This window comes from Parus major, chromosome Z (genome assembly GCF_001522545.3).
Source record: "Parus major isolate Abel chromosome Z, Parus_major1.1, whole genome shotgun sequence".
Classification (NCBI taxonomy): domain Eukaryota; kingdom Metazoa; phylum Chordata; class Aves; order Passeriformes; family Paridae; genus Parus; species Parus major.
Genome location: NC_031799.1, coordinates 69,147,887 through 69,175,648, shown reverse-complemented (window position 1 = coordinate 69,175,648; position 27,762 = coordinate 69,147,887). Strand labels below are relative to the sequence as shown.

Sequence of the window (27,762 nt, the reverse complement as noted above, 5' to 3'; positions counted from 1 at the left end):
ATCCCCACTGCCATCTCTTTGGAGCCAGAAAGTTGTTGAAAATCTGGAGCAACTGGCAATCACTTTAAAAATAAAGTTAAAGGGTTGTGATGTTTCTTATCTAAACAGCTCCCTGAACACTCTTTCCCCCCCCCCCACCCCCAGTCTAGTGATTATTTTGACAGTTACAGTCTTGAAATACAAACTTTGAAAATGTGTAGTTTTCAACCAGTGTGCTAAGTCTGCTTCTCTTTCCATTTGTTTACAGTCTTAATGGAATTTATTCTGATGTCTGAAAACTTGTGATGTTCAGTAAAGTGTGTATTGTCTCCTCAGAGCACACTTGCTCTTCTGTAATCCCACGTTTTTCTGCAATGTAAAATCTCTGTGTATTTATAATTTAAAGACCCTACTCGGGGAATGTTAACGTTTTAGTGTTTCGTACAGATGGGAGAAATGTTACCATCACACAAGCAACTCATATCTGATCCACTAATCCACATTCCCTAAGTTTTGTCCCAGATTCTGTGCTCTTCAAAGTAGGTGCTTCAGAGTGTTGCTTGAGCTACAGTGTTGAAAACACCAGGATGTGCCTTGAGTAGGGACATTGGATTTCATGAGGAAATGGCCATAAAGCCCGGGGCCTGGGTGATGGTTGAAAGTCCTTCAGGAGATGGTGGGTTCATTGTTGACGATTGCTAATACTTTGTTTCAGAAAGGAGTTGTGCCTTCAAGGCAGAACTGGTATGGCCTTTATCAGAGAACTTGGTGTTACAAATTACTGTTTTCATTTAGAGACACATTTAAATGTCACACATCTTTATATGTGTGAAAAAGTAGTGAACGAATATTTAAGAAATTATCTTTGACATGACTTTACTTAACTAGCTGGCCTGGGTGATAAGTTGTATAAATGGAATGCCTTTATTGCTTTCTGTAGTTACTCAATTTTGCTTAGGATCTGTTTTAAGGCAGTGGCTTATGGAGGAGGAGATTCGTTCAGTTGGATTTGGATGTCTTTATAGTATATAATACCACCATAGTATTACAGACTATGTCAGGTTTATGGACTCACAGTGTCCCTGTTAAAAGTATAGTGGTAGGGGGTTTGTTTTTGTTTAGAGCCCTAGTGTTTAGGTAGTTGCATCCTTTTTAATGTAACAAAATAAAGGCAAAAAAGTTACAGCTGCCTTTGCACTAAATTTCATCTTGCCATTTTCTGCATACTGCTTGGTTTTCCCGTTCCTTCTTACCTTGCTTCTTTGGACTTCTCTTTGCTCATCCTTATGGCCAACAATTTTTTTGCCTTTCTTGCAGCCCCAGTGGAGGTTGGAATCTGACTTCTCTATGTCACGATGTATTTCACAGCATGGCAATAAATGCCCGGACATCTGTATAGAGAGCTGAAAACACAGAATCTAGAACTGTAAAATCATCTCCTTCCTTGTGTACTAGAAGTAGTCTAGGCTCTGATCTATATCCTATTATTAGCATGAGCTTATTTTTAAAAACTAGCTTATTTTCAATGCAATGGGGTAGAAATTTGCAGCTTTGCAGTTTCTACTGACTGTATATTTTATCTTTGAAAATTAGTATTCCTTCTATTTGCAGGCCTGAAGCTTGGTCAGTCATTACTTTGCCTAGCACATGCAGCAGTTTGTTTATAAGTTTTCTATTTTTCCCAGCTCCAGAGCTTTCAAGGGAAAGAAGATCTTTATTCTTGCAGCAGAGGCAGGCATTTTGTGTGTGCGTGCATGTTTATTTAGTTCATATTACATGGGAAAAAGAGATGTTTGCATTCCTAATGAAATAACATGGTGTCTCAGCTGTGGAAATGCTTTGTTGTGCATCAAACTGTAATAAACCTCTTCAAATAGTATCAGGGAAGTACAAGCACAGATGGAGAGGAGGAGCATGTCCTGAGATACTGATTAATTTTTGGGCTCTCGCCTGAGATATCGATTAATTTTCAGGCTCTAATTAGGATGATAGCAAAACAATAAAGCATAATTAAGGATGTACCATTGGCATGTATAATTCAAAAGACACGGAACTATGGGATATGAAATACTAAACCAGTGTCTCTGAGCCTTGCATTGACATATGCATATTGAAATTTTGCAGGACCCAGCTAGAGAAAAGTACTAAGAAAACACCAGAGTTTAAACTTGTTGGCTTGTACTGAAATGGCTTTTAATTCTTTTGGGGTTAATATTAGTTATGTAATTATTTTAACATCTCTCAAATATTTGGCATTCTTCCGATACTTCTACAAGAGGTAATTCCACAAAAAACAAGTAACCAGCCAACCAACAGGCACCCCCCACCTTCCCCCATAGCAACCCCCCCCAACTCAGTTGCAAAGCAGTCCACAATTAAGTTTCCTGGATTCTGAATGCTTGAGATCAGCTGGATGAACATTGCCGAGAGCAGAAGGCAGCCTTAAACTCTGTTTACAGTAGAACTTCAGTATTTCAGCTGTAGCTGGATTGCGTTGTTACTAACAAAAAGCTGTTAACTGAAAAAAACAGTATATTCTTTCCTTTGTTTTATTCTTTTACTTTGAAAAGTTTCAGAATCTGATGTTACAGTTATAAGAACTTGCAGTTTCAGACGATTGGTGAATTGTGGAGGACAGGTGTGCTTTTTTTTTTCTTCTTTTGGATGCTGTCTGCATATGTAGCCTTGAATGCTGGGTTTTTATGGGTGACAGGCTTGATTTATGTCTTCTTCAGAAACTTAATTGTCTTGTAGCTTTATTATTTGTGGATTGTACTGAAATTCCATTTAGCACAAAGTGAATTTCATCTTCACTGCAGAAGTTACTAAATGGGTTTTGGATTACTCTATTTAAACACTGCAAGGTGTAAAGGTAACTTTGAACCTGCAGCAAAAATACTTTTGCTTTTAAAAAAATGAAGATATGAGCTGTGGAAATAATGTGTGAAGAAAAAACTTATTCATTATTAAGCTGCAAATATAGTAGCTTTCGAATTTTAACTTTTAAGCATGGATATATAATTTTAGGATTGTGAAGAATAAAGGTGAAGCTAGTGTTCAGCTAGAACTTTTATCATTATATTAACAACAATGGAATTAAGTTTTGTTTGTAGAGTTTGAGAATGGTGAAATAATATTGTCTGTGTGTGTAATTTTTTTTTTACACTGGGTCAATGTCTTGCAGAAAGTCTTGGTAAAAGGCAGAGTAAGATGTTAAAAAGCCAGTAAATCTACTAGCTTTGTAATGAGCTTATACCACTTGTTCAAAGGACATGCTGAATCCCTGTGCTTTCTCTAGCCCTGCACAGAAGCAGTTAAAAGGATTTGATTTGTTACCTGGGTGGTTTTAGAGGTACATGGCTTTGGGAGCATAAAACCTTTGCAAGTATAGGCTGATCCTTCCCTTTTTAATGGGTTTTCACAGTGGTAGGACATTCACAGCTTTCTTGCTGAGTGTATTTTGGCATCACTGCCCCCCCAATCTTTCTACATCTAGTGGCTGGTGCTAGTAGAGGGGAAAACAGCATTTTCAAGAAGACAAAGTATTAATCTATTCATTGTCTTTTTGAGGGAGGAGATTTATTCTTCTGTGGTCTCTGTCACTCTCCACAGCAGTCGTTACCACTTCATTTAACTTTTTTTTTTCAAGTGTTTGATTTTGCTTCAACTTCCCAGCTTAACGTTTAAAGAGATACCTACTGAAGCACATAAGGACCAATAAAATGAAGCAGCAAAATCCTGTGGGTTATCTGTGACCAGTCAAGTCACCATTGTTGGTAAAAGAAGTGTTTAATCCATAAGATGAATATTCATATATGAAGTCAAGTGAACATATTCAGTCAGGATCTCTGAAAACTTATTTTGGGGATGAGTTAATATTCTGCATGTAGATGCTTTCTAGTCTCTGCAGGGTATTCTGTGCTGGTTGAAAGCAGTATCACGAACAAGGTGTTATGAGTGCTCAAATGTCAGCAGCCCAGGGAGTGATAAAACCATTTATCCTACATATAAGAAGTTTATAAAAGGTCAACTCTAACAGAACAGGTGTATGAAAAACAACGTTCACTGTTCTGGTAAATTTTAATAGGTTTAATAAAAAAGACAATAGGAAGCAAAGAAAATAAAGCAAAGGGTTAAAATGGCCGGGTGCTCGGCACTCTGCCAAGAGCACACCTGGTGCTTTGGAAACACCTTTTATATACCATTTCTTTTGCATCAACTTGATGCATATTCATAGACTTTATGCATATTCAAACTTTTCTATTAAATTGTTTACATTTTCCAGAAACTGTTTAGCATGGCCACTCCTTGGGTTCACCGTTTTTAGAGCATGCATGTTTCTTGGCTTGTGGTTTTAATCCTCTTCTTCTCACCTTTTAATTTGGGCCTTGGCTTCTTCTTTCCACAAACAGTGAGTGTTGATAATCAGCAGGGTCCCCATCATCTGTTCATTGAATATTATCCTGACAAAGTAGACAATTCAAACATACATATATTGACTATTACAGCAAAGCCATTTTAACATCATACATATAGCATTCATCTTAATACCTGCAAAAAGCTAATATTATATTATGTATCTATAACAGGTGGCAATAAAAAACTGCCTTTGAAGTCTTGTGAGAGAAGTAATATTTATTCCACTACTTTTGCAGCTACTGGGATTCAAAATTTCAAAGGAAGTTTGATTCCAGTACTGTACAATTCTAAGTCTGGCCTCAATCCAGCTGTCTAACAAGAAGACATCATTTAGAAGCAGTCTGCAAAATGTCAGCAAGATTGAGACAAAGCTTTGGTTAGTCCTTGCCTTCAGTTGGACTTTTCATATAGCTGGGCTGTTCTTACCATGAAGGTCAAAAAGTTAAGATGTCAGTACAGTATTTTATTCTCACTTGAGGTCTGGCCTATTTACTCTGTGTTTTCTTTAAACCAGCTCAGTCTTAGAAATTCCAGGGGGAAAAAATCCCAAGTCTCCAAAACCCCCAAACCTTCCCCCCAGACCTTTGGTAAAATATACTTTGTCCTTTCACTATTGCTTTGATTTGTCTTGAAAATATTTTCAGCTCCCAGACTTTGTTCCTAGACTTAATTTCAGTCTTCATCTGTCTCAATTAGGAGATTGTCACAGAGTTTGTGATCCATGTAACTGAAGGATTGCTTTTGTCAGGAAAATTAATCTGCAAACACACCAGAGCTTTATGTCCAAAAAGGAGACAGAGGAGTCCTTTTACTTTATTAGAATACGGGGAGAGGCCATGGGGCATTCTCCTGGAGTCTCTCAGATTTTTGGAGGATGCAGCCTCCTTTCTATCCTAATTTCCGGGCTGCATTGGCTGAGGTACTTGAGAGGTACAGACTTCCCAGAATGCCTGATACCTAAGATTCCCCTCTAATGTATAACCCTCCCTCTTAATTTTTAATTCTTATGGAATTTATAATTTTTCCCCATTACTTTTTCATCTTTCAATATCCAATTTCATTTATCGGCAAACCTACAGTTTGTAAAGGCAAATATATTTTTTTCCATTCATCAATCAGTGGAATCCTTCCCATTGTTTCTTTTATCTCTCAGTGCTAGTTTCATCTACCAGCAGAACCACAGCTTATTTGTAAAGACAAATCTGTCATTCCTCTCACTTTTATTTGGATACAGTACAATACTTACTGTATGCCAAGTAAAACGGTGACTGGAAGCACTGTGCTGTTTCTCACATGATTGTAGTCTGTTTTTTCTGTTTCTCCTGGGACTTGCCTTAGTCAGTGATTCCACAGTTTTATAGAATTTTGTGGGGTTTTGTCTTTCATGGGTCCTCTTGGAGCATCATAACCAAAAAAGGAGTAAATTATGGAGAAAGCCAGAACGGCAGATGTGTGTGAAAAACCAGGGAGACATGCTTAGTTTAGGATGAAGAAAAAGTATCCCCCTTTGTTAAATATTGTGTCTAGAAAATACACCAAGAATCAACATTCATTAAGAGATTACGTATTTCAAAGTGTGTGTTTCTTACAACTGGTACAGAGTCAAAGGAATGTATTCAAACTTGAATTTTCTGAATGTATTATGTTTTTTAATTGGTAAGCAGTCCAGTCCTTATGTAAACATTAGACATGTGAAGGCTGTTTTAAATGGAGCTGTTAGGGTTTCAAAGTTAGTGAAGTTACTTGGTGTGTTTTATATACTGCTTTTTTCTTTCCTTCTTGACATTATTAGTCTGGTAAAAGGGACTAAAGTATATATCTCAGGCTTATTGTTGCATGGTATTACTGTCTTTTCTTTCTCAGGGACCTTGTTGTCCAGGTAGATTGTACTGTGGAAAAACTAACCAAACAGTAATTCACTTGAAAATATAAATGTCAAATTTTTTGATTCCTTTGAAATTTGCCTTCCAACTGGTTTCTAAGCAGTGAAGTTATTTGTTATACTTAATTAATTTTGCTGTTGATTTTATTTTTTTTATTGAGATTGTTGGAAATACCATGTTAGTTGGGTTATTACTGTAAGAGAAGTTAATCACTCTTTAAATTTAGTAATTTCTAAGTCAGTAATTTACCTTTTGTGATGGAAAAAAAAAAGTAATTGTTAAACTGGGAATTTTTTTGCCTTGTGTTTTCTTGTGTTTCTTGGTAGTAATTCTGAAAGATAAACTTCCCAAATATACTCTGTTGCTTTGTTCCCAAAGGTGATAGGGAGCTCAGGCCCTCATAAGACACTTCGGTGCTTGGTCTTTCTATCAGCTCCATAGCCCTTGGTTTGTAACATAGGAACCACTGGTGGCTGTTTCAGCAGTATGACTGTAAATTAGGGTAAATTAGGGTAAATACTTGGTTTTGTTAGGTTACGTGTAATTGCATCTTCCATTTACTGCAGACAAGGCAGTTAACATCCTCCTTAATCACTTTTGGTTAGCTCGTGATCCTAGGGAGCAACTTTCTATATGTTTTTAGAATTAATTTGCCAAAACCTATAGTTTGAAATTCATGGGTGGGTTAACTGGGTTGGGAGGCACTTGAATGAGTTCTTCCAGTTAACTCCTTGTATTTATTTGTATTTATTTTTTGAGGGTACCACATGCAAGTACTTTGCTGGCAGTTGTGGGTGGATTCTAAAATTATTTTTAAATCCTCTTTGTCTGTGATTGCTGGGATAGGCTAGAGGGTATCTGACGTTGATTGAAGCAGCAGGTCATACATGTTTTGATTGGTAGTAAGGAACCCCACAAAATACTTGGGCACATGGCCTTTCTTGCAAAAATACACCTCTAAGCTGTACACCTTTACTCCTTACACAGTGCACTGGGAATAACTAGTGGAGGGATTCATGATTTTTTAAAGTAATTTTGTTCTGTCAGATGCTGTTCTGTAGTGCGTGGTCCTGAAGTTTCACTCTCTCTGCGCTAGAATTTTTTCAAGGAATAGTCTCAGTTGTACACTATCTCAGTAAAAAATGTATCTTTGCAGCATGGCCAGTTTATAATTGTGACTTTTTTTCTGGCTGTGTGACTTTTAATGTTGGCACAAGGTGGTGGAGGGGGGTAAGAAATGAGCTTGGGGGTTAGTTGTGAACCCTCTGGTTATGTCCACTTGATTTTTAAACATGCTTCACTCCAAATGATCTGAACTAAGAAATCCCACTACAAGTTAATTCATTTTCAGAAGTGTGAAAGGACAACAGAGATTTTATTGAGACTCTGGTACATCAGCTGGTAGATGAAAGGCATTACCAAGGGTCGTTTTGTGCCTAATTGACTGTTGTCTGAAGGATGGGTTTCAAATGGCATCTGAAAGGAAAAGTTATGCTGTGGATGCATGGCTTTTCAAATCCACCATATCTTTACTGTGAATCTTTGCATGCATCTTGTAGAATAAATAGCACATATGTAAAATTCATCCTAGTGCAGTGGCTTCTTCATTCATTGACTTGTGTTAATCAACATCACTGTAATGCTTAATTGTAATCAGCACATTCAGTGTCTCCTTTCTTCTAAGAGTTTTTCTGCAGCAGGACTTTTTTATATTTAATAGAAAATAACAGTATTTATGCAGTATTAGTGGTTATTTGATGAAATCCCATAAGTAGTTTTTGAGGGTAAGTCAGGTAGCAGAGACCAGACCATCTCTTAATGAAAACTGTGCTTCTGATAGCTCCTAAGCACATGGAAGAGTGTGTAGGTTGAATTGTTGCTGTGTATTAGCAGTGTATTTGAAACCAGTGAACAGCACAAAAGAAAGTATAGAATGGCAGAGTTTTTACTGACAAACTTCTGCGTCTCTATTTACAGATGGACTTTTGTTTGCCTGCAACATCTCCAGAAATGAGACCCTTAGCCAAAAAGGGGACACCCCGTCCTCATAGGTTGAGAGATGCAGTTTGTGCTATCAGTACAGATAGGTACATTGATACAGTAGGTGATCAAAACATGAAGTTTAAGCTATTTCTAGTGAGTGGAATACGCATTTGTTGTGTCATCTGTAAAATACATTCCTGTTCTGAGTTGTACCTGCTGCATCTTTGCTGTCTTGTTCATATGTAGTGTGAAATGGGAGGGAAACGCACACAGATGCTGAGGTAGGGGGGGAACTGTTCCCTGCTGCCCCAGAGGAAGGAGTGCTGGTGTAGGCTGCATGCTTGGAATAGTATGGTAAGAGGCAGCCAAGGCAGGACAGAGCTGTGAAGCAGAAGCTCAGATGATTGAATTATGAATAAAGCATACAGGGTCTTGGGGCTGGCTGGTTGTTAACTCTTTTTCCTGGTGATGATCAGTGTTGTGGATCTAGATCAAGATGCAGGTTAGTCGTGAACAGGCACTGGGACATGCAGAAATTGAGACTTGGAGGGAATTGCAAGTGTTAAATTGTTCCACAATTTGGAAACAGTTCTGAAAAAGCAACAGAAAAAAACAGGCAGAGTACCCGAGAGAGGGAGTCAGTGAGCTGCTGATGACACTGAGTGTGAGATTTTTGTTTTGTTTTGCTTTCTACATTGAAAATAACACACGTAATAAGATTGTTCGTGCAAATAGGACTGATAACAAATACCTTAGACAGGAGAGGGAAGAAAGAAGTTGAAGAGTGCTTGGATTTGTTTTAATTAGTTGTAGTTGGAGATTTTGATGAAAGACAATCTCAGAATTATTTTCCATTTTTTCCCCTGAGCTCTTCTAAAAGAAAGAAGTAACAGAAAATGGAGAAAGATAAAATATGCTGTTTTTCTTTAAAAGTGTGTTGAGATGGGGGTCAGTTGACAGACAGCTTGATGAATATGGATTTGTTAAGACAAAGTTAGGTTGAACCCATCTAATCTAGGTCTAGTGTCAGCAGTTTGTGATGGGAGTGAAACAAGAGATGCCCTTTCTCTTGTCTGTCATAAGGCTTTTGATGTTGTTTTGATGTTTGATGTTGTTTTATGACACTTAAAGGCAAGACAAGGAACTAGACTAAGAGAAGCTTCAGTTTGTTTTTTTCCCAAGCTATACTTGGAGCTCATTAGACACCTGTGCTTTGTTTGACAAATAAAATTCTGTATCAAATTGAAATCAGAATGATGCCTTGGGCCAGACCAGCATTATTAATCATTGATAATCTGGATGACATGATAATGGGTAAACTTTCTTAAATCTGAGATGACATCAAGCTAAGGAAAATTGGACACTTGCTGTGGGATAAGTCACAGTTAGTGCTGACAGATGAAGCTATTGCTTAGAAAAAAATCAAGTGACATAAAGTAGGAATAAGCAGACAATAGCACATTTGGTGGTACACATAGAGGATGTGTGCTTGATGAAAAACTTGATGAGATTTATAGTGATTCTCAAGTTAAACTTGAATTAAAGAATTATGCTGTTGCTGAACAGGACTTCTGGTTTCAACTTTTAGTCTCTTTTCAGTGTATATTTTAAGCTGGTGTCTAGTTCTGTGTGGTATCATTCATTCAGTTGATGGAAAATTTAGAGAAAGACAAGAATAGCTTATGGAAGATGATTAGAGATACAAAAAATGGGGTTCTTTACTCAAAAAAATGTAGAACATCTGATTATGTGCTTTAAAGATGTAAAGACTTTTTCTTGCCCACTGTGATGGCAGAAAACAGAGTGTTAGCTTCCTTTTTGAAGTAGCATTCTGAATTGTATCTGGGAAAACCGAAATTAGGAAACCCTCAGAAGAGAGCAGTAAAGTGCTAGGACAGAGCACATGTGGAGGTTGTGGCATTCTTAAAAAGAAGCTTAGACACCCATCCATGAGTGATGGCACTTTTTTTGGGTCTGGTTTCTACACTGGTAGGACTTAATTGCCTGTCCTCGTCTGTTTAAGAGTTTGTCTGCTGAGTTACACAATTTGTTTCTTGTGCTTTTAGTCAGGCAAATGTGCAAGATTCCATATAGTGCCATACAGATTTCCACTGTACAGAACTCAGTGGTTACAGAATAAATAGGCCCTTTTGGGACTGCTGTCTTGTCTAGTCACCTTTTCCCCCTCATCACTTTCTTTCAAATTTATGTTTATACTTTGCTTTAATTCCATATTCTCATATTTGGGGACATTTATAGAAAAAAAAAAAGAGCTATAAAAGTATTAAATGTCGGTCAAGGCTCTTATGTCTTCCTAAGTTTTCATGTAGTGTGAAAAACCCGTCTGCATGAATTCCCTTCCTGATCACAATGAGATGTTAAAACTGAAGTCTCAGTGTGAATTTTCAGATCCTGGTATCAACAGTATTGCTGCTCAGCATTTTAAGAGGCGTGTCCAGCTGATGTGCCTGTTCTCCATCTCATCCTGCTTCACATTATTCATGCCTTGCCAAACACATCAGCTTTACTGAAAATGGCTCATTTACAGCTATTGCCTGGTGCTGATTTGTATTCAATGTATTTGTACATTTGTACATGTAATCAATGTATTTGTTACACAGAAAATAGGGAACATTGGGAAATGGAACTTACATTAAAAGTGAACAAAATGGGTATTACTGCATATCTTATACTTTTATTTTAAAAATGGTTGATTAATACTACTACGTACTCTGGCACTAGGAAGTTAACCTAAAGAAAATACTCTTGAAACAAAATGCATTTTGTTCAGCAATGCAGAGAGTATTCAAAATATACATGTAAGAATGGTTTACACCTCAATTTATTAGTTGTTTCATGTGTGAATAGCAGTGATGACCATAAATGCAGCTTATTAAACTGAGATGAGAACTGCAGGCCTTTTTTTTCTAACAATAACTTTCAGGCAGATGTATTGTTGCAGGTAACTTGTGGTTCTTCATTCTTTGCCCTTTTGTAAGGACATTCAGGTTGGTGGAAAATCACAGAAGTTGTCTTCATTATTTCTTCAGAAGCTGTAACTTCAGTCTTGCCTTACCACTTCATTCCTTTAAAAAATAATCTGGATATGCTGACTTAGTCTTATCAGGATGATCCATACCTGATAAAATAATAGCTTCTGTATTGTTAAGCCATCAAAACTGAAGAAACTGGAGAGAAAATAACCTCTTGAAGTATTTCTATGTGAAAAAGTCTGTGGAGATGTAATTGTTTAGATTATGACAAAGGTAATGAAATCTGTTTCTGAGTCTAAGTTCATTAATGGGCAGATGTTTCTTTTTTATTGTGGTTGTTGCTGGTTCTAGAAATTATTTCTTCAAGAAAGCATATTAAGGGGTGTTTGTCCTCTTTCCTAGTCTACCAGACGGTTCTATCTGCTAGAAAAATCTTCTTGAAAAATTGTCTTCTCTTCTGTAAAGTCAAGACATCCATCAGGCCTCGTGTGGACCAGCAAACAACATCAGTTCTCCATCCAGCACCCCATGTAGCTGAGGACATTGTTTTTGTTCCTGTTTTGCAGACAGCAGTGGACATTGTCTTTCAGTCTGGTAACCTTCCAAAGTGCTCTCTGTAGTTGGGTGCTAACCTCGATACTCTTTTTTTGCCAAAGATCGTAGTGTCATAGAGGGCTTCTGTGATATACATTCACTGTGGTTTCTTGGTATTTCAGATTACTTTGGAATTATTGTGTGTTACTTCTGTTCATCCAGATTAAGAAATAAGCATTTTGATACAGCCTGCCTCATGGTGCTTGGAGCCTCTTACCTTATAATTCTTTCCCCATCTATAACTCTGTTAGAAGTTCATTAAGAAAAAAAAGGTGTTGCTGTGTGAGCTTTGTGGAGGACTTCTAACTGCAGACAAGCACCATTCTGGGATTGCTGCTAGGATTGTTTGCCTGCAGTTGCTCATAGAAAAAGTGGGAGAAAAGATGTGATTCTGCAGTTCAAGCAGTCAGGGGCTTGACTTGCTGTGAGAGTTAGAGCAAATGGAGCAGCAGGTCCAGGATGCTCTGGAGATTGGTGGCTGCACCAGGGACCTAAACACCCTCCTACAAAGAGCAGAAGTGATCTGGAGTGATTTTAGTACATCTTTTAGATCAGCAACTTCTTATTGTCTCTTAGTGCTCTGCCAGTCAGTCCTTTTTAGATTAGTCCTTTTAAAATTAATGTTTCAAATAGATTACTGTTTATCTACAGTATTGGTTTAGAAGTGACTCATGACACAACTACATGGAACAGGTTTTCTTACACTGTTTGTTTATTTACTCTATTTGCCTCCAGGGAACTTGGCTGCATTTATAATTTTGACTTCCCTCTTCAAAGGTGGTTGTGCACCTATACTGCAAGTTGTGTAAGCAAAGATTAAATATTTCCTGGCAAAATGATGATACCCTTTTACTAGCTGAAATTTTAAATAGTTTTAAGAAAATAAATGGTTTCTCTTTGGTGTTATATAGTGGATTAATCTTTGACAGATTTTCTTTATAAATCAGTTTGCATTTGTGTAACACCTTTAGACTGCAGGGAGCCAGAACTGGGTTTGGACGTGTCCCTGTGGGCTGCAGTGAAATAGAAGCATTACTGTTGTCATAAGCAGGGCTCTGTAAGGTGTGCTACCAATGCTGCAGCCTCCTTCCACCCCAGTATAGCAGATGAGTTCTTCAGGAGCCAGGGCAACAGACCTGTGTTCAGGAATCCCATGGCAAAATCACCCTGCACTGCTTCTCCCAGTACTCATTTCAAAATTAGCACACTTCTGCAGAGTCCCTCAATCTGATGCTATGTCTGATCTGTTACAAGATAACAGATGTGGACGTAGCTGAATTGTATCTGTAACTCCCCATGGAAAAATTTAACTGTGCTATCATTCTTATTTTTGTTTGCAAAACCCTAGTGAGATTGTATTTGTATTGTTTTAATTTTTAAAAATAAGGAACTGAGCCATGGAGATTATTTATTGATCAGATTCAAATCTAAGAGCAAAACTCTGAGCAAAAATTGAACTGCAAGTGATAATAACTTATATTTGGCCTATGTCATTAATTCTTCTGTAGTAAAGTTATTTCTTGTCATAAGTAGAGGTTTGGTTGCTTTCTGTTATCTTTATTGAGGTTTTGTTCGTTTTTGAACTACATGGTCATGTTGTTATCATCATTATTATTATTATTATCTTCATCATTATTATTGTCATTATTATAATAATTTTTATCATTACTGTTGCTTTTGTTACTACAATCATTATTATACAATTTTAATTATATTATTAATTTATTTTATTATATTATTAAAATTATATTTTATACAACTCTGACAAGAATTGTGTTTCTGCAGCTCTGGAATTCCTGCATAGAAGAGATTTACAGAGCTCCACCCAAGTTACAACTTCTTTCTGTAGAATAGAATGGGCATTGATTCTGGTAATAAATGACTTCAGTGAAACTGTTCATGCTTAAACTTTGAATATTTCAGTGTATCATGTTTTCATAGAAACCTTCTGAATGATGCCCTGATACAAGTAATGAAATAATAATAATACTACTACTAAATCTGCTAATAATTCACATAATAGTAATATTACAAATTTCCTTTGCCTTCCTTCTACAGAAAGATTTTGTACAACACAGAAATAAGCGGTATGCTTTTAAACTTCTTAAAAGAAGCTAAAACATAGGAACACTGTTATGCTATTTGTGGTATAAATTGGTATGGTAGCACTATGCAATCCAATTCAAAAATGGTTTAAAAAAAGAATGGCAGGAAAGAAGCAGTGAACTGTGAGGGTAGCAAAGTAGTGGTAATTTTTAAAAAGGTTTTTTTTTTCTAATCATAGAGAATGGGGCACCCAGAAGATTTTAATAGTGTAGAGCAGCTGTTTTTTCAGATCTGGCTGAATTGGTTTGCCCACATTTTATTTAGAATGTGATTATTTGTCATTTGATAAATATGCATCTGTCATCATTCAGATGCTGGAGAAATTGTTTCAAGATTTTGTTTCCTTCAGTAGCTGGCATATTGGTTTTAAATTCCTGTGCATTAATGCACATCCAGATTAGACAGGGTTAGTATTCCTTTTCTTCCAAACTAAATTGCTGTTTTTTTGTTTTCTCTATTCCCACTTTTCCAATCTTCCCCTGCCCCCATTTTCCCTCTAAAAATATCTTTAGGAATGACTTGCTGATGGTGTGCCGCCAGCTGAATATGGAGGCGTCTGTTGCAGAGATCATGCACCAGCTGGGAGCAGATGAAAATGGAAAAATTTCCTTCCAGGATTTTAATCAGTGCCACATGGAACTGGTACAGGAAATCAAGAAGGAGGAAGTGGAGCTTTCTGTGAAATCAGATGACTCTTGTAAAAAGAAAAAGTTAAGAGACAGAGTAGCTTCCTGGCCAACTAGCAGCAATAACAGTTTAGGTAGGTATGACTTTTAAATGTCCTGTTGGTGTAATTTAACAAAAGGTAAACTGTGGGGTGTTCCTTACTCATTTTACTGGCATTAGGGTTGCTCCTGAAGGGCTTTGTGAATCTGCCTTGGCATAATTTCATCATGTGCTAGAGGGCTGTTGTAACAGATGAAGACTTGTCATCAGAATGTAAACTAGAATGTGTGCAGAGCATCCTCTTCTAAAAATGCAAACTGCGCAAGAGAACAGACTTTCTGGAAGGACAAGAGCTGCTAACTGAAGATTCAGGGAGTTCTGTGTTCTCTCTGTAAATCCCAGGCATGTAGGTAAAACTGAAAAATGAGGAGAGACCTTATCTTGGCTCTAGTTATAATATACTGTAGGAGCTGTTTCTTAGCTCCTAAGTTCCACTTATTGGGATATCTGAATGTTGGAAGAGCCCTATGGTTTAGGGAATACAAAAATACTCCTCCATCTGACTAAAAACCAACCAAAAAAAAAACCAAAATGAAGACCAGAACCAACCAAACCAAAATAAACCACCACCAACAAAAACAAGCACAGACCCCCGCAAAAAAAACGCAAATCAACAAACAAGAAAGGGCTCTATTCCATCCACAGGAAAATGGGATGTAGGAAGGGATTATCTGTGTCATTGAGCCTAGTCCTTGATGGCATTGTGACCAGTTAGCATTAGGTCAGAAGTGTTAACACCTGCAGAATGCTTCCTTTCACCCTGTAAAAAATGGAAGAGGCTAAAGGACACTGGGGTCAGAATGCTTCTGGGATCAAAAATGGCAAAGTGTGGTGTCTTGTGGAAAAAGCTGAAGATGCTGTCCATTCCCCAGCTGCCTAAAACAGGTACAGTGCTGGCTATGCACAACTGCTGGCTGATGATGTGGAACTGACCTGTGTCCATGCTTCACAAATACACCATCAGCCTCTGATGGTGTTTAGTTGGAGCTATGTCTCTTTAACCTTTTCTTTAGGCTATATGAGCCTAGATGTTTTAAAACACTTTTAAAACTAGAAATCTTGATTGGTCTTCCCAATAGTGTTTCTTTCAAGTGTCTTAAATTAAGTTGGGAATATTTTTTACTGTTGGATGTGCTTCATACATCTGGAGAGTTGTGTTATTCCAGCTTCTCATGTTATTGGCCTGTTGTCTTGTGTAATGTTTAACATCAGATTTATTTATTTATTTATTTGAAAGTAATTATTTTAGCAGCATGGTGCAAAGCATACTGAAAATACAGTATAGATATAAGTCACACATAGCAGAAGAGAGCAATTGCAGGGCACAGCTCAATCACAATACCAGTGTGGCTGAGCTGTGTATACAAGTAACCACACTGGCCTGGCTAACTCAAGGAGACATTCACACTCTTACTGAACTTGGGGAGAAGCACAGCACCATTTGATTCTCTAAGCTGTTTATAGTTTATCTAAAGCAAAACCTACATTTAGGTCCTCTCGGTGTTGAGATCAAGCCAGCTTTTTTGCAACAGCTGTGATCAGTCCCAGCCCACATCCTTTCCTGAGCTTCATGGGCACATCACCCTGGCCCATCTCTTATCCTGCTCTCATGGTAGCACTTTACTGATCAGTCACACCTGTCTTTATCTTGTCAGTAGTCACCTTCTTAAAAGTAAAACTGGGCATATGTTGGTTTTGGTGGCTTGGTCTGTCTGTTAATTTGCTTTGGAGGTACGGTGTTAGCATGTTCTGTCTTCTAGTCACTTGACACGTGTTTTTTCCTAGTCATCTCAGAAATGCAAATTTTCCTTGTTTACTTTGTATACTTGGTGAACTCCTTATCTTTTAGCTTTTTAGATGGACTGTACTACTCCCTTATCCCGTCATCTCTTGCTCCTTGGCTTTTCATTTTGGCTTCTCAGCATAGCAAATCTATTTCATAGCTCTATCTTCCATCTCATATTTTATGGTTTCACACTCATATTTTGTTATTGAGGTAGTTCTTTGTTAGCATTTCTTTTGTTTATCCTTCTTTCATACATATTTTTGAATTGCAAAAGTCTGTAGTTTCTATGCCCATTTCTCCCATCACTTTCTGTATTGAAATCTTCATAAGCCTGTGCTAAATTGATTTCCAGCCTGTGAATCTCTTTCTGGAGCTGTCAGACAATATTTCAAAGCCAAGATTGTGCTTGCCTTTTTTTTTTTTTTTTTTCTTTAAGGATATTGTGTGTTCCCTTGATCATACAATTATCTTCCATTGCCTGCTTTTTTGGTGCTGACACAGTTGTATTTTTCTGCAAAACGGAGTTGTTCTGCCCTTAGATGTCTATACAAAGTTTCCCTGTTTACTACACCAGATTTCTGGGGTTTAAAATATTTCTTAGACAAACCAATAGTAATTGTTATTTGTAATGATCAGAAGTGAAAGACAGCTCCTAAACTTTATAAGAGAAAGGCCAATATAATCCCACAAAGAAATCTTACTAATTGCAGCCAAAAAGTATTCATGGAAGAGTTTCCAAATTTATTAGTGCATAGAATTCAATAGCAACTACTTTTTTCCCCTATTCCCCAGTTGCTGTTAGTTTTACAAGAATAATTTTATGCATTTTTAAAGTTGGTGAGTGCACCCATTTTTCTTTTCCTAATTTTCTTCCCAAAAGTTTAGTCCAGAAGACATGTGAATTTCCTGACTTGATATATTTTGCTCTCCTGATCAAGTGTTACCATCTTATTGTCCTGTACTTCTAGAGCTATGGGGAATTACGGGATTTGTCCTAGTCCTGCCTTGACTCTTCCAAGAATTCTTAGAGAACATACAGAGATGCTCCCTGCCCCCAGAAGGGATGGGAGGAAATACTAAAAATGAGCATTTATGATGCAACTGTTTTTTATTTGGTTGTAAAAGAAAAACATTGTGGCAGCGCTATTCAAAATGTTCTACATAGCTTTCTTTTCAAAGAGTCAAGGAAACAGTACCAGGGTATATTTCTATGATATAAACCCAGCCTGCAGAATGAACATAATGATGGCTGAAGAATTACACATGCAGTGAAGCTTAAATTACGGTCTGCAACTTTCTGTGCCTTTCTGATGTTTCTGTGCCTTTCATGTCTTTGAGGGCTCACTTGTGTACTCATTAGTGATCAAATGATTGATTATGTTATTATTGAGTCTTCGCTGTTGCATTCTAAGCATTGCTTGAGACAAGAGACATCATGTACAAATTCAAATGTGAGCTTGGTAGATGTTCTTTTTTTTGTGTTACCTTTTTTTTCTGGTCAAAACACTTTTTATTAAACTTTGTTTTCAAAGATAGTTTGCAGGCCCTTTTTTTTCCAAGACTAATTTCTAAATAGTGTATGAGCTACTCATAATATTTAAAGCTGGTATCACATATTGATGTGGGGCACATAAATGACACAATTTCAAAACTCATTTGATTGGTATTGAGTAGCAGGGGTCCTGATGATCTGAAACAAAGGAATCCAGCCTCTGACATGCATGTTTTTATACTGCATGTTTATGTGTAATTGTGCACATATTACCAGACAGACAGCAATTTGTTTTGTCTTTTCTTGGAACTGTTCCAAATTCTTAAAAAAAAAGCAAAACCTTTTATCTAAATATAACATTACCTTTGCTGCCTATAAGTTTTGCTTTTCATTATGAAGAAAATAACTTGAAAAAAAGTTACAAGAAGTAATTGCATCTAATTTACTACTGAGCTTCATCTCATCCATCTTTTTTATCATTGATAAGGTTATTTGAATAATTTTGCCCAATGAATGTTCACACCTGTGTTTCCAGGTGGGATGCAGAAGTGAGGAAATTGGTTGACTATTTTAATCAAGGTACAGGACTCAGTACTCACTCATGTATGTCCTCAGTATGCCAAACCTGCATCCATATCTACCATCCTGATGAGCAAATGAATTTACAGATTTAAAAGGTTCATGTTTTATTGAAGTGCACAAAAAAGGAAGTTTTCTAGGTTACTAGAAATAGGCTTTGTGATGTTTATTAATCAGCAATTCAAAGCTACTATAATGTGTTATAGTTCTTATCCTACACTATTAATGTCAGCAGGAGTTTTAACAATAATTTGCAAGTAACAACTAGTTATTTTTCTGTGAGTGAAATGGAATGTAAACTCTGTTAATGTGCTTGCATTTTAAAATACAACACAAAAATGAAAATTAATAAAACAACTTCTGAAAGTGTTGTAGAGTCACCATATGTGACCTGGCTCTTTATTGTAACATTTCAGCAGGCAGTGCAGGAAGAATGTCAGATGCTGATCAAATCCTGTGTTGAGCTGGGGAGAGTGAGGGCCAGGATGGGTACAGTAAATCTGTGTGAATAATGTAGTGAGTGGTGAAGGTGGATTGCTTGGCACATGAAAACTTCAACACAGCAGAACTACATCTCTAATATTTAAAGCAGGGAGTTGCCTGAACAATTGTGGCTTTGGTCAGCTTTTTCAGTGTTGTATAGCTTTATCTGTTTTTTACAAAAGCTAGCATTAGAATTACTTACATTATGCATTGTATAGATTTGTCTAGCTCTTTACAAGGAGCAAATTGCTGTTTTTTCCCCTTGATAAAATATAGCCTATTTCTAGCACCCATTGACTCGGAGGAGGAACAGGAAATGGCAGTATTTATTAGTAAATTCTTAGTTTCCTGTAACTGCATGTATTTATTGATCTGATTCTAGATAAACAGTTGTGAATGCAAGAGTCCTTTACAAGTTTTTGGTGGTAGATTAGTAATTAATTCATAGCCAACTCCCATTTCTTTACTGAGAATAAATCCCCTGAAAACTTACGATAATTTATTTGCATAGTGGATCAAGCATGAGAAATAATCAAAGGAATGGCAGGAATTCAGCCTTAAATTAAACTTATGGGTAAACAGGAGGCAGACCAGTGGGGCTGAAAAATCATTATTTTTGCTTTACATTAATTCCATGTTTGATCTTACTGCAAATAAATTGCTCCTGATAAACTGATGCAGTGATTACATTTATTTATGCTGTATTTAATTAAAAACTATGGAGCTCATATGGACTCAAAGGCATGCTGCGGATTTTCTTGAGATTTATGAGCAGTTTCACCCTTAGATATGTTTAAATAGAAAGGCTTTGAGCTTCTGCTAGGCCAAATTCAATTACATACAAACTCCTGTTAACTGTAAGTGGTTTAGTTTATTGTGTTTACATAATCTTTTGATACCACTGTCTTTGTGCAAAGTAGCAAAATATAGGTAATTTTTTTAAAAAAAAAAGAAACTGAGAGTTTTAGTTCTGTGAGCATCCTTACAAATTAACCTGAATTTCCAGAGGTTTATAATTAACACTTGATCAATCTTACTAAAATCATAATATATAGTATGCATTAAACACCAGTGAATCTATACAGAATAGAAGTGATCCCTGCAGGGATCTCTGGTGTCTAATAGAAAAACAAACTTGGTTGAATCTTTCTTCTGGTGTGAATATTTGTAAAATGTAAGAACAGCTAATTTGTATCAGACCAGACTTTATTCTCAAATAGTAATTTTGTCCCTTAGCAGGGTGAGAAGAAAATGATTAGAGAAGACAGTAGGGACTGAGTGATTATACAGCAATATTTGCATATTAAATTTCAGCCCAGGGACTTTGAATTAGAGATAACTGCACTTGCTCAGATACACGTGGCTTCCCTCCCTCTAACTCTGGCTACAGAACCTGAGTCTCTGAGCACATACAAGTCTTTAGTGTTCACTATGGCCTGCCCTTCCATTGTATGAGGAACAAACTCTTTTTGCGTTCCTGAAGTTTCCTTCCTTCCATGTGTTTGCTGGGATTTTTAGCTTTTTTTTTTTTTTTTTTTAACCCCTAGTGTGTCTGGTCAAGGTTGAGCATTGTACTGCACTGTGTTACCTTCCTCAATAGAAGCACTAAGTCAGTCACCTTTGTGCCTTCCATAAAAGTTACAGGAATTCAGTGCATTTGACACTTCAAGACCCCTACCAAGTACCCTTAAAATTACCATAAACCTTAAAATTTTGAGAGGAAAGGGGAAGGACAGACAGCTGAGTGGGTGGAATTGGGGGGAAACAGAAAGTTGCTGCTCCTGAGAGCTGCTGCTACCCAGCACTGATGGAAGGGGCCCAGACCAGCTCTGCAGAGCAAGCTCAGGCTTGTTTCAGGGTGTTTTTCTTTGTTGCTCTCTGTGCCTCCTGGTCAGCTCCAGTGGTAACACCTAGAGCTGTCATTTGGGTTTGCTACATAGTTTGGAACTGGATTATAGCATCGCTTCCTCAGTTTTGTTCCAGTTTATGCTTTCCATGCAAACTGTGATCAGCTTGAGAAACCAAAAGGCTGCAGCTGGGATTTTCATAGAAGGCATGCTTCATTTGGCTCAAGATGAGCACTGTCACACATCCTACACTTCAGTTGTAGGTAAATCAAGGGTTGCCTCTCAGCACATTCTTGCTTTATCTCTCCTGATTTATGTGATGTGCTCTTCACCTCCCTGCTTCTAACGTGGCTCTGACATACCATGATTCATGAAACAGGAACAAAATTAAAGTGACAGGCAGCAAACTCTGGATATTTCATTTGTTTGCTTGGGTAAATATGTGTTCAAATCAGATCTAAAGTGAGGCTGTCTTGAGTGAAATAATCAGGGAGGAAGCTGATTATTCACATGTAAATTTCCATGTAAGGAAAGCCAACATTTTTTAGAAGTACAGTGCATACAGTACAAATATGGTACTTAGATGTGTTGGAATTTCCTTTAGCTTCTGTATGACTTCAGGTTTTATGTACCCTTTTTCCTATGTATTATATAGTCTCCTCTTAAATAGAGGTTATTAATTTTCAGAGGAAAAAAAGATTATTTTCTGCCTTAATAGATAATCCAAATTAAATCCTAGATTGAGTTCCTGAGTACAATGCAGTCATTAGCAGCATTCTGGAAAAATTTAGTTTAGGTACTTAAACAATACTGGGTACTAGGAGACCTTGGTTTCTAGGCTGTTGGGAGGTCTATCCACATTCTGTTTCTTATATCTGAATAGAGCAAATGGTTGTTTGGTCTCAAGAATAATCTTGAAGAATTTCAGAATCAAGGACAGGTGTATGAAGGTGTTATGGATAGTGGTTTTTTATTTTGTTTTCTGTGTCACTGTTTTCTATATGGCCAATGCCAGTCTGCTGGCAAGTACTGAAAGCATGGTAGTTTACACAGATTCATTTCTCCAGTAATTGAAATAAATATGAAGAAGGTAAATTGATGAAAATTCCACAAACATTTGTTAATATATATGATTTGGACTACTGGTTTAACAAACATAGCTTCTTCATCCAAACGCTGTGTTAAATAATTGGGAAGTTGTAATGAGAAAAACTTCTTTAACTAGATATGTTTCTGTGTTTTACTTTCTTAAAGCTTTATGAATTACCTTGTCTATGGTTTTGCTCTTGGCACGTTTATTTACTTATCTATCCTAATTTTCATGTAGCCATTTGATTTATTTTTCTTAAGATTTGACATAGTTTTTATAAGTTATAAAAATCTGCTTAGAAAAAAATAAGGTGCTCCAAGGACTCTGACTCCAGAAGCCAGGGATGCTTTAGAGAAGGTAAGCAGCATGATGGAGAAGAGAAGCGGGGGGGCAGAAATCACAACTAAAAGAGGGGAAAAGATACATTTCAAGCTATCAACTACAACATCATGGAATGTAAAAAATTAAAACCCAAAGGCCTCAAAAAAAGATAGTATTACTCTGGTAAGAGTGTGGGTTATGTTGCAGATTGTTCAAATTTCTTTAATGTGCATTAAGTATTTCTGAAATGTATGCTATAATGATACTCTGTAGTGAGTTGGGCAGCACAAAAATTGGAGAATTCCTGAATTTTAAATGTGTCAATGTTGGGGATACATCACTGAACCTGAAATATAGTTGAGGTTTTCTGATGATTTTGAGAAATACAGCAGTAGAAAGTGCCAATATGTGAACTTGTAGTTCAGGAACAAAAGGAAGATGACATGTGAGATGACAGCAGTCTTTTAGAGCAGAAACTATCAGTGTGGTTCAATTTTCTTCTTAGATCTAATTTCACAAAGGAGATTTCTCCCATGAGTGAGTTGTGTTAATCAGGGTGGAGTGTAGCTGTGGCTTCCTTCCTCGGAGCTTGTTATCCTCACTTCTAAGACTAACAAAAGAAGGTCTGCAATAACACAGCCTGTCATTTTATGTTGTGTGCAGTGTTCATCAAGCCAGAAAAAAGGTATGGTGGGAGCAAATAAAATTAGACTGTGATCCCACAGACCCTTGCCTTGAGAGTCCTCATTTCCCATAACTGCTTTGCCCACAGCAATTATTTCCTTCTCAGTCACTGAACAAGTGTTGCAAAAGATTCAAATGTGAAATATCTCTAGGACTGCATGCTGAGTTGAGAATACATTCCTCTCCCCACCCCGCCCCCCCCCAGTTTTTCTAGAACTTCTAATGGATGTACAGATAGCTTTCTGTATTTAATAAACATTCTCATCCAGCTGTGCATGTGAGGATCAGTTATCATCATCACTTGCTGCTGTGCCATTCATTGGTATCATTCATATTGTTTTATCATCTGATAAAATAATAAGTTTTAAAGAGTGATTCCTGCTGAATAGGAAAGAGTTACATTAGCTGTTAGGCTACCAGCTGAAGCCAGAACCTTTGGCCTTTGATTCCTGTATGGAAGTGTTTAGTAGAAAACAATGGAAATAGTTGTGATAGGCTCCAAATACAACCATTATTTTCACTTTCCTAATCAGGTTGGAATAGTATAAAGCTGATCCCTGTACACAACATAGATTATTTTTAGTTGTTTTAATTTACTGTACTTGGTATGTTGCTTGAGCAATTGGAGCTCTATTTAGTTTCTAGATCTTCTTTAAAGTGCATTTTGGTTTTGTAATATTTGCATCAGCTTGGGGGACTTGAATTGTCTGAATGTCCAAATATTTACTCTCATTCTTCTTGGCTTCCTGCACAGCCCCCATTTTTTGTACTTCTCAAGACCCTGACTTGACTAGCAAGTGCAAAATGACCATTCTTTGTTCATTTTGTACATTCCCCCCTTCATTCAGTGCACTTACCTCCAAAGCTATTATTACTGAAGTTGGCAGGGAGCTTTGAAATGGTTAGTGCTTTTCACAAATCTACCTGTTGACTTCACTGAATAATAATAATAATTCAGATTTCCAATTCTATGTGGTAGGTTATCACAATTTAACTGTTGAATGAAAGATGAACTAAAAAAAATATGCTGAAAAGTAGCCATTCTTCTGCTAGTATAATGCATATAAGTTTAAGTAGCTAAATGTCATGGCTAACTCATGGAACACTGATCAGATTCTCATTGAGTGAGGTGAAGCTGTGTGACCAAGGAGCTGGTTGTGCACTTACATTAACAGCTGTCTTTATTTTTGCCATTCACAAGCCAGACTTGTTTAAGAATTTGCTGCAGGGCTAATTTTACAGAGACTCCCTTTTCCTGATACCTCAGGTGCTTTCAGAAACAAATCTATCTTCAGTGTCCTACCATCCTGGTGGTTTATCTTTTCTCCTCTGTGAGCAGTGAAGAAATCACATAATGCTTGGTTCACCAGCATAGCCTGGTAAAATTAGCCATTACTGAACCAAAATCCTGGCTGTATGGGCAATCTTGTATTTTTGGTAGGCATGTGTTTCTTTGTTGTAGAATACAAGCCTTCTGGGCAGAAGGTAACTGCTGAACATAAGATGAAATGCCATTTTATTTCAGATCAGAGTGGCAGGATCAGAGCACCAGTACCAGAACACAGACCAGAGAGCTTTGCAGGTGATAAAGGAAGATTTAGATAGCAAGGTTTCTCAGTGCAGGTGGGCAGGGTACACTATTCAGAGTGGCATTTGTCAAGTGAATTGATTAAAGTTGTTTTAAACACCTTAGGTACAATTCACAAACTGAAATTTTATGTGATTGTGGAATCTTTCATGTGCCATCAAACTAAACTGTCCTTTGTTACTCTTTAATATGCTATGTATTCATTTGCTCCAGAAAGTGTGGTTTTGACTTTCTTACTCTGGAATTAAAAGTGTTACTTACATAATTTGAAAACAATTATGTGCTCTTGTATTACTTGTCTAGCACAAATATTCTGCAGTGAATTTATTTATCTGTGTTTTCTTGCTGTCTAATCATTGTAGTAACACCAACTTCCCAGCATGCCTATTACCTGGGAATTTTCATGATAATTTTGTTTCACTTAATACAGAAATTTTATGTTTCTTGTTATTTGAAGTGCAGCTGAACAGGGAAAAGCTACCATGGGATGTATGTTGTTCTGCAAAGACTAATCTTAAACACATATTTGTTAACTACAGGTTCCTAGTTACCAGGTCAGCTATCAGCCATCATACCTAATGTTTACTTATTTCTGATTAGTATTGTAAGAGAAGGAATTGTATGTTAATTACAGCAAGATATAAGAGTTGTCTCTTAATTCCTGGTTGAATTTTCAGTTACAACTGAAATCTCAGTTTTGACTCCAGAGTTTCCCTGCAAAGTTGAGATTTGAGAGGTGCATGATCCAGGACAACATCTTAGCAGCCAGAGTTCTGGAATCTATTGGGAAAACAGTAGGCAAATTTAGGGATTAGGGTTAAGCCCAAAATAAAATACTGGAAATGCCTTCCAGTCATCTCCCATTTTTAGTATGTATGTTTTAAATTATGAGTATTTACATGAACTTTTAAGAAAACTTGGGTTAAAGATACAGTCATAATACAGTAATAAAACCCCACCGTTTCCTGATCCATCGGTAACTGACAGGTGACTTCTGTGCCAGGTGTGTATTCAGTCTGATAGCAGATGGTGCAATATATGAAGGCAGCTTGGGTCCTTCAACAGAGCTGCTGCTCTTAATTGCATGAATATGGAAGCTCTTTTGCAGAACAATAATTTTTGAGTAATAGAAATGTAGTGCATGTTCTCTGAAGAACCATGTGCCATATTTAGCTCCGTGGAAAGAGGTGTATCTGTATGATACAACCAGCTCCCTTAATTCTGTGGCTCTGCTTGCCCAGAGAGGGCTGTTTCCCATGTTCTTGGCAGGCCTGGGAAGTGGCAGAACCAATCCTCTGCCTCCCTTGGACACCTGAGACATTTCAGTAGGTTCAGGTCTGTGAGCTGCTGATTTTTTTTGCTCTGTGGTGTTCTGTAGCCACATGAGGGCAGAGACACCCAATGCTGTGCACAGCCACAGTGCCCTGCCTGCTGTATAAAATATTGCTGGTACCAGTGTCTCACTGAAAGCTTGCACCACGTTGCTAGATGAAGTACAGTGGTGCATGCTCTTGGTGTAAAAGTCATTGAATTCCTCTCTAATTAATCTCCCTCTACCAGTGGTAAGGAATCATGGTAATTATATTAGTATAAAATGTAATTATTATGTGTTATTTTCTACTTAGATGTTTCAAGATTAGAATATTTGCATTGCAGAAAGACAGGGAAATCAGTTCCAGGTTTCCTAAGTCTGCTTTTCATGCATAACAGCTTTACAGGTTATTAGGGTGTTGACCTGTAGATCAGTTGCTGCCTTGCAGCCCTTCTGGCTGATTTTCCACTTGTACTTTTGCATCTCAAACTTTTCTTGGTGAGGGGAAGACATTCTCCTTATACTAATTATGTAGTTTATTGGTTTTGCCTGGTAATATACTGAATAAGTAATAACCACTGATTAGTAAACACTCCCTTAGAATGATGATTAATATTTGAGATAGAAAACTAGCTCAAAAAAGGGGAAAAGCTTTCAAAATAATAAGGATGGCATTACAGGTAGCTGCTTACGGTTTGATGATTGCATGTTTGAGTTAGAGCTCTGATCTAGTTTGTAGCTCTGGATTCTATTCTGACTTTTCTATTAAACAGAGTGTATTCTTGGACAAGTTATTTATTTGTTACTAATCTTCATTATACTATTGATGAAAATTAAAGTACTGCCTAGGGTAATTAAATAATCTTGTGCCTCCTCTGGATTGTTTTGCCATAGAAAATGGTTGAATCTAAAACTCAACAAGATTTTAATAGGAGTGGAACATTTGTAAGTGAATCAGAAGCAGCCAGGGATGAAGTAATTACTGACAAAATTAGAAATTTTTCTTCTACTTGTTTTATGGTTTAAGCCCATCACTGTGCATGGGAATTGGTAGGATTGTTCATGGAGAAAAAGGAACCCTGCACCTTCATGATACAGAAACTTTCACTGTTTGTCACTTGCCACAAGATCATATCCTTGCATTGATTTGTAATGAAACTCCTTGTGACTGATGTGTCTGAAACTTGAATTGAAATAAGCAATCCTCAGATAATAAAAAAGGCAGTGGTAACATAAAAAGTGATAACTATACAGCTAAAAGATACACTTATTTGTTGGCATTCAGTAAACAAAAAGTGAAAGGAATTAAGGTTTTTCTCTTTTGCTCTTTGATCTCTGCTGCTTTTCAATCTGACATAAGTTGCTGGTACTCATTTTGTGGTCCTTTACTGTTGTAAACTACACTGGTTTTGCAGTGTACTAAGTGACACATGCAAATGCTTTTAGTTTTCCTTCTGTGTCTTGTAATTTAGTCATTCACCTATGCACTGGAAATTCTACTGCTTTTTTTCCCTGACATTATCAGCACATGCAAGATGGGCAAGTGGCGGTGGAGGTTTTGCTTTTTTTCTTTCTGGGATGATGGTTGGTCAGGGTTATTCCTGTGTCAGCAGTGTGCCCTGGCAGCCAAAAGAGCTGTGTCCTGGGGTGTATCAGCATCATCAGCCAGTCAAAGGAGGTGGTGGTCCTAATCTGCACTGCATTGTTGCTGCCCCACCTTGAGTACTGTGTGCATTTTTGGGTATTTTCTCAGTATGTGAAAGGCATCAGACAATGGAAGTGTGTCCAGAGGAGGGATATCAAGATGGTGAAAGATCTCAAGGAGCAGCTGAGGTCACTGGGTTTGCTCAGCTTGGAGAAGGTTGAAAGGTGACCCCAGAGATACTGATTGCCTCTT

The 27,762-nt window shown here is 37.3% G+C and overlaps 1 protein-coding gene across 1 annotated transcript in view; it reads left to right on the top strand.

Annotated features, from left to right (window-relative positions):
• Positions 1-27,762, top strand: part of MCC (MCC regulator of WNT signaling pathway) — a 187,776-nt gene that overhangs the window by 1,637 nt on the left and 158,377 nt on the right. The window contains exon 2 of the mRNA XM_015652946.3: positions 14,470-14,717. Coding sequence (XP_015508432.1) covers positions 14,470-14,717 — 248 coding nt within the window. The remainder of the gene's footprint in view (positions 1-14,469; positions 14,718-27,762) is intronic.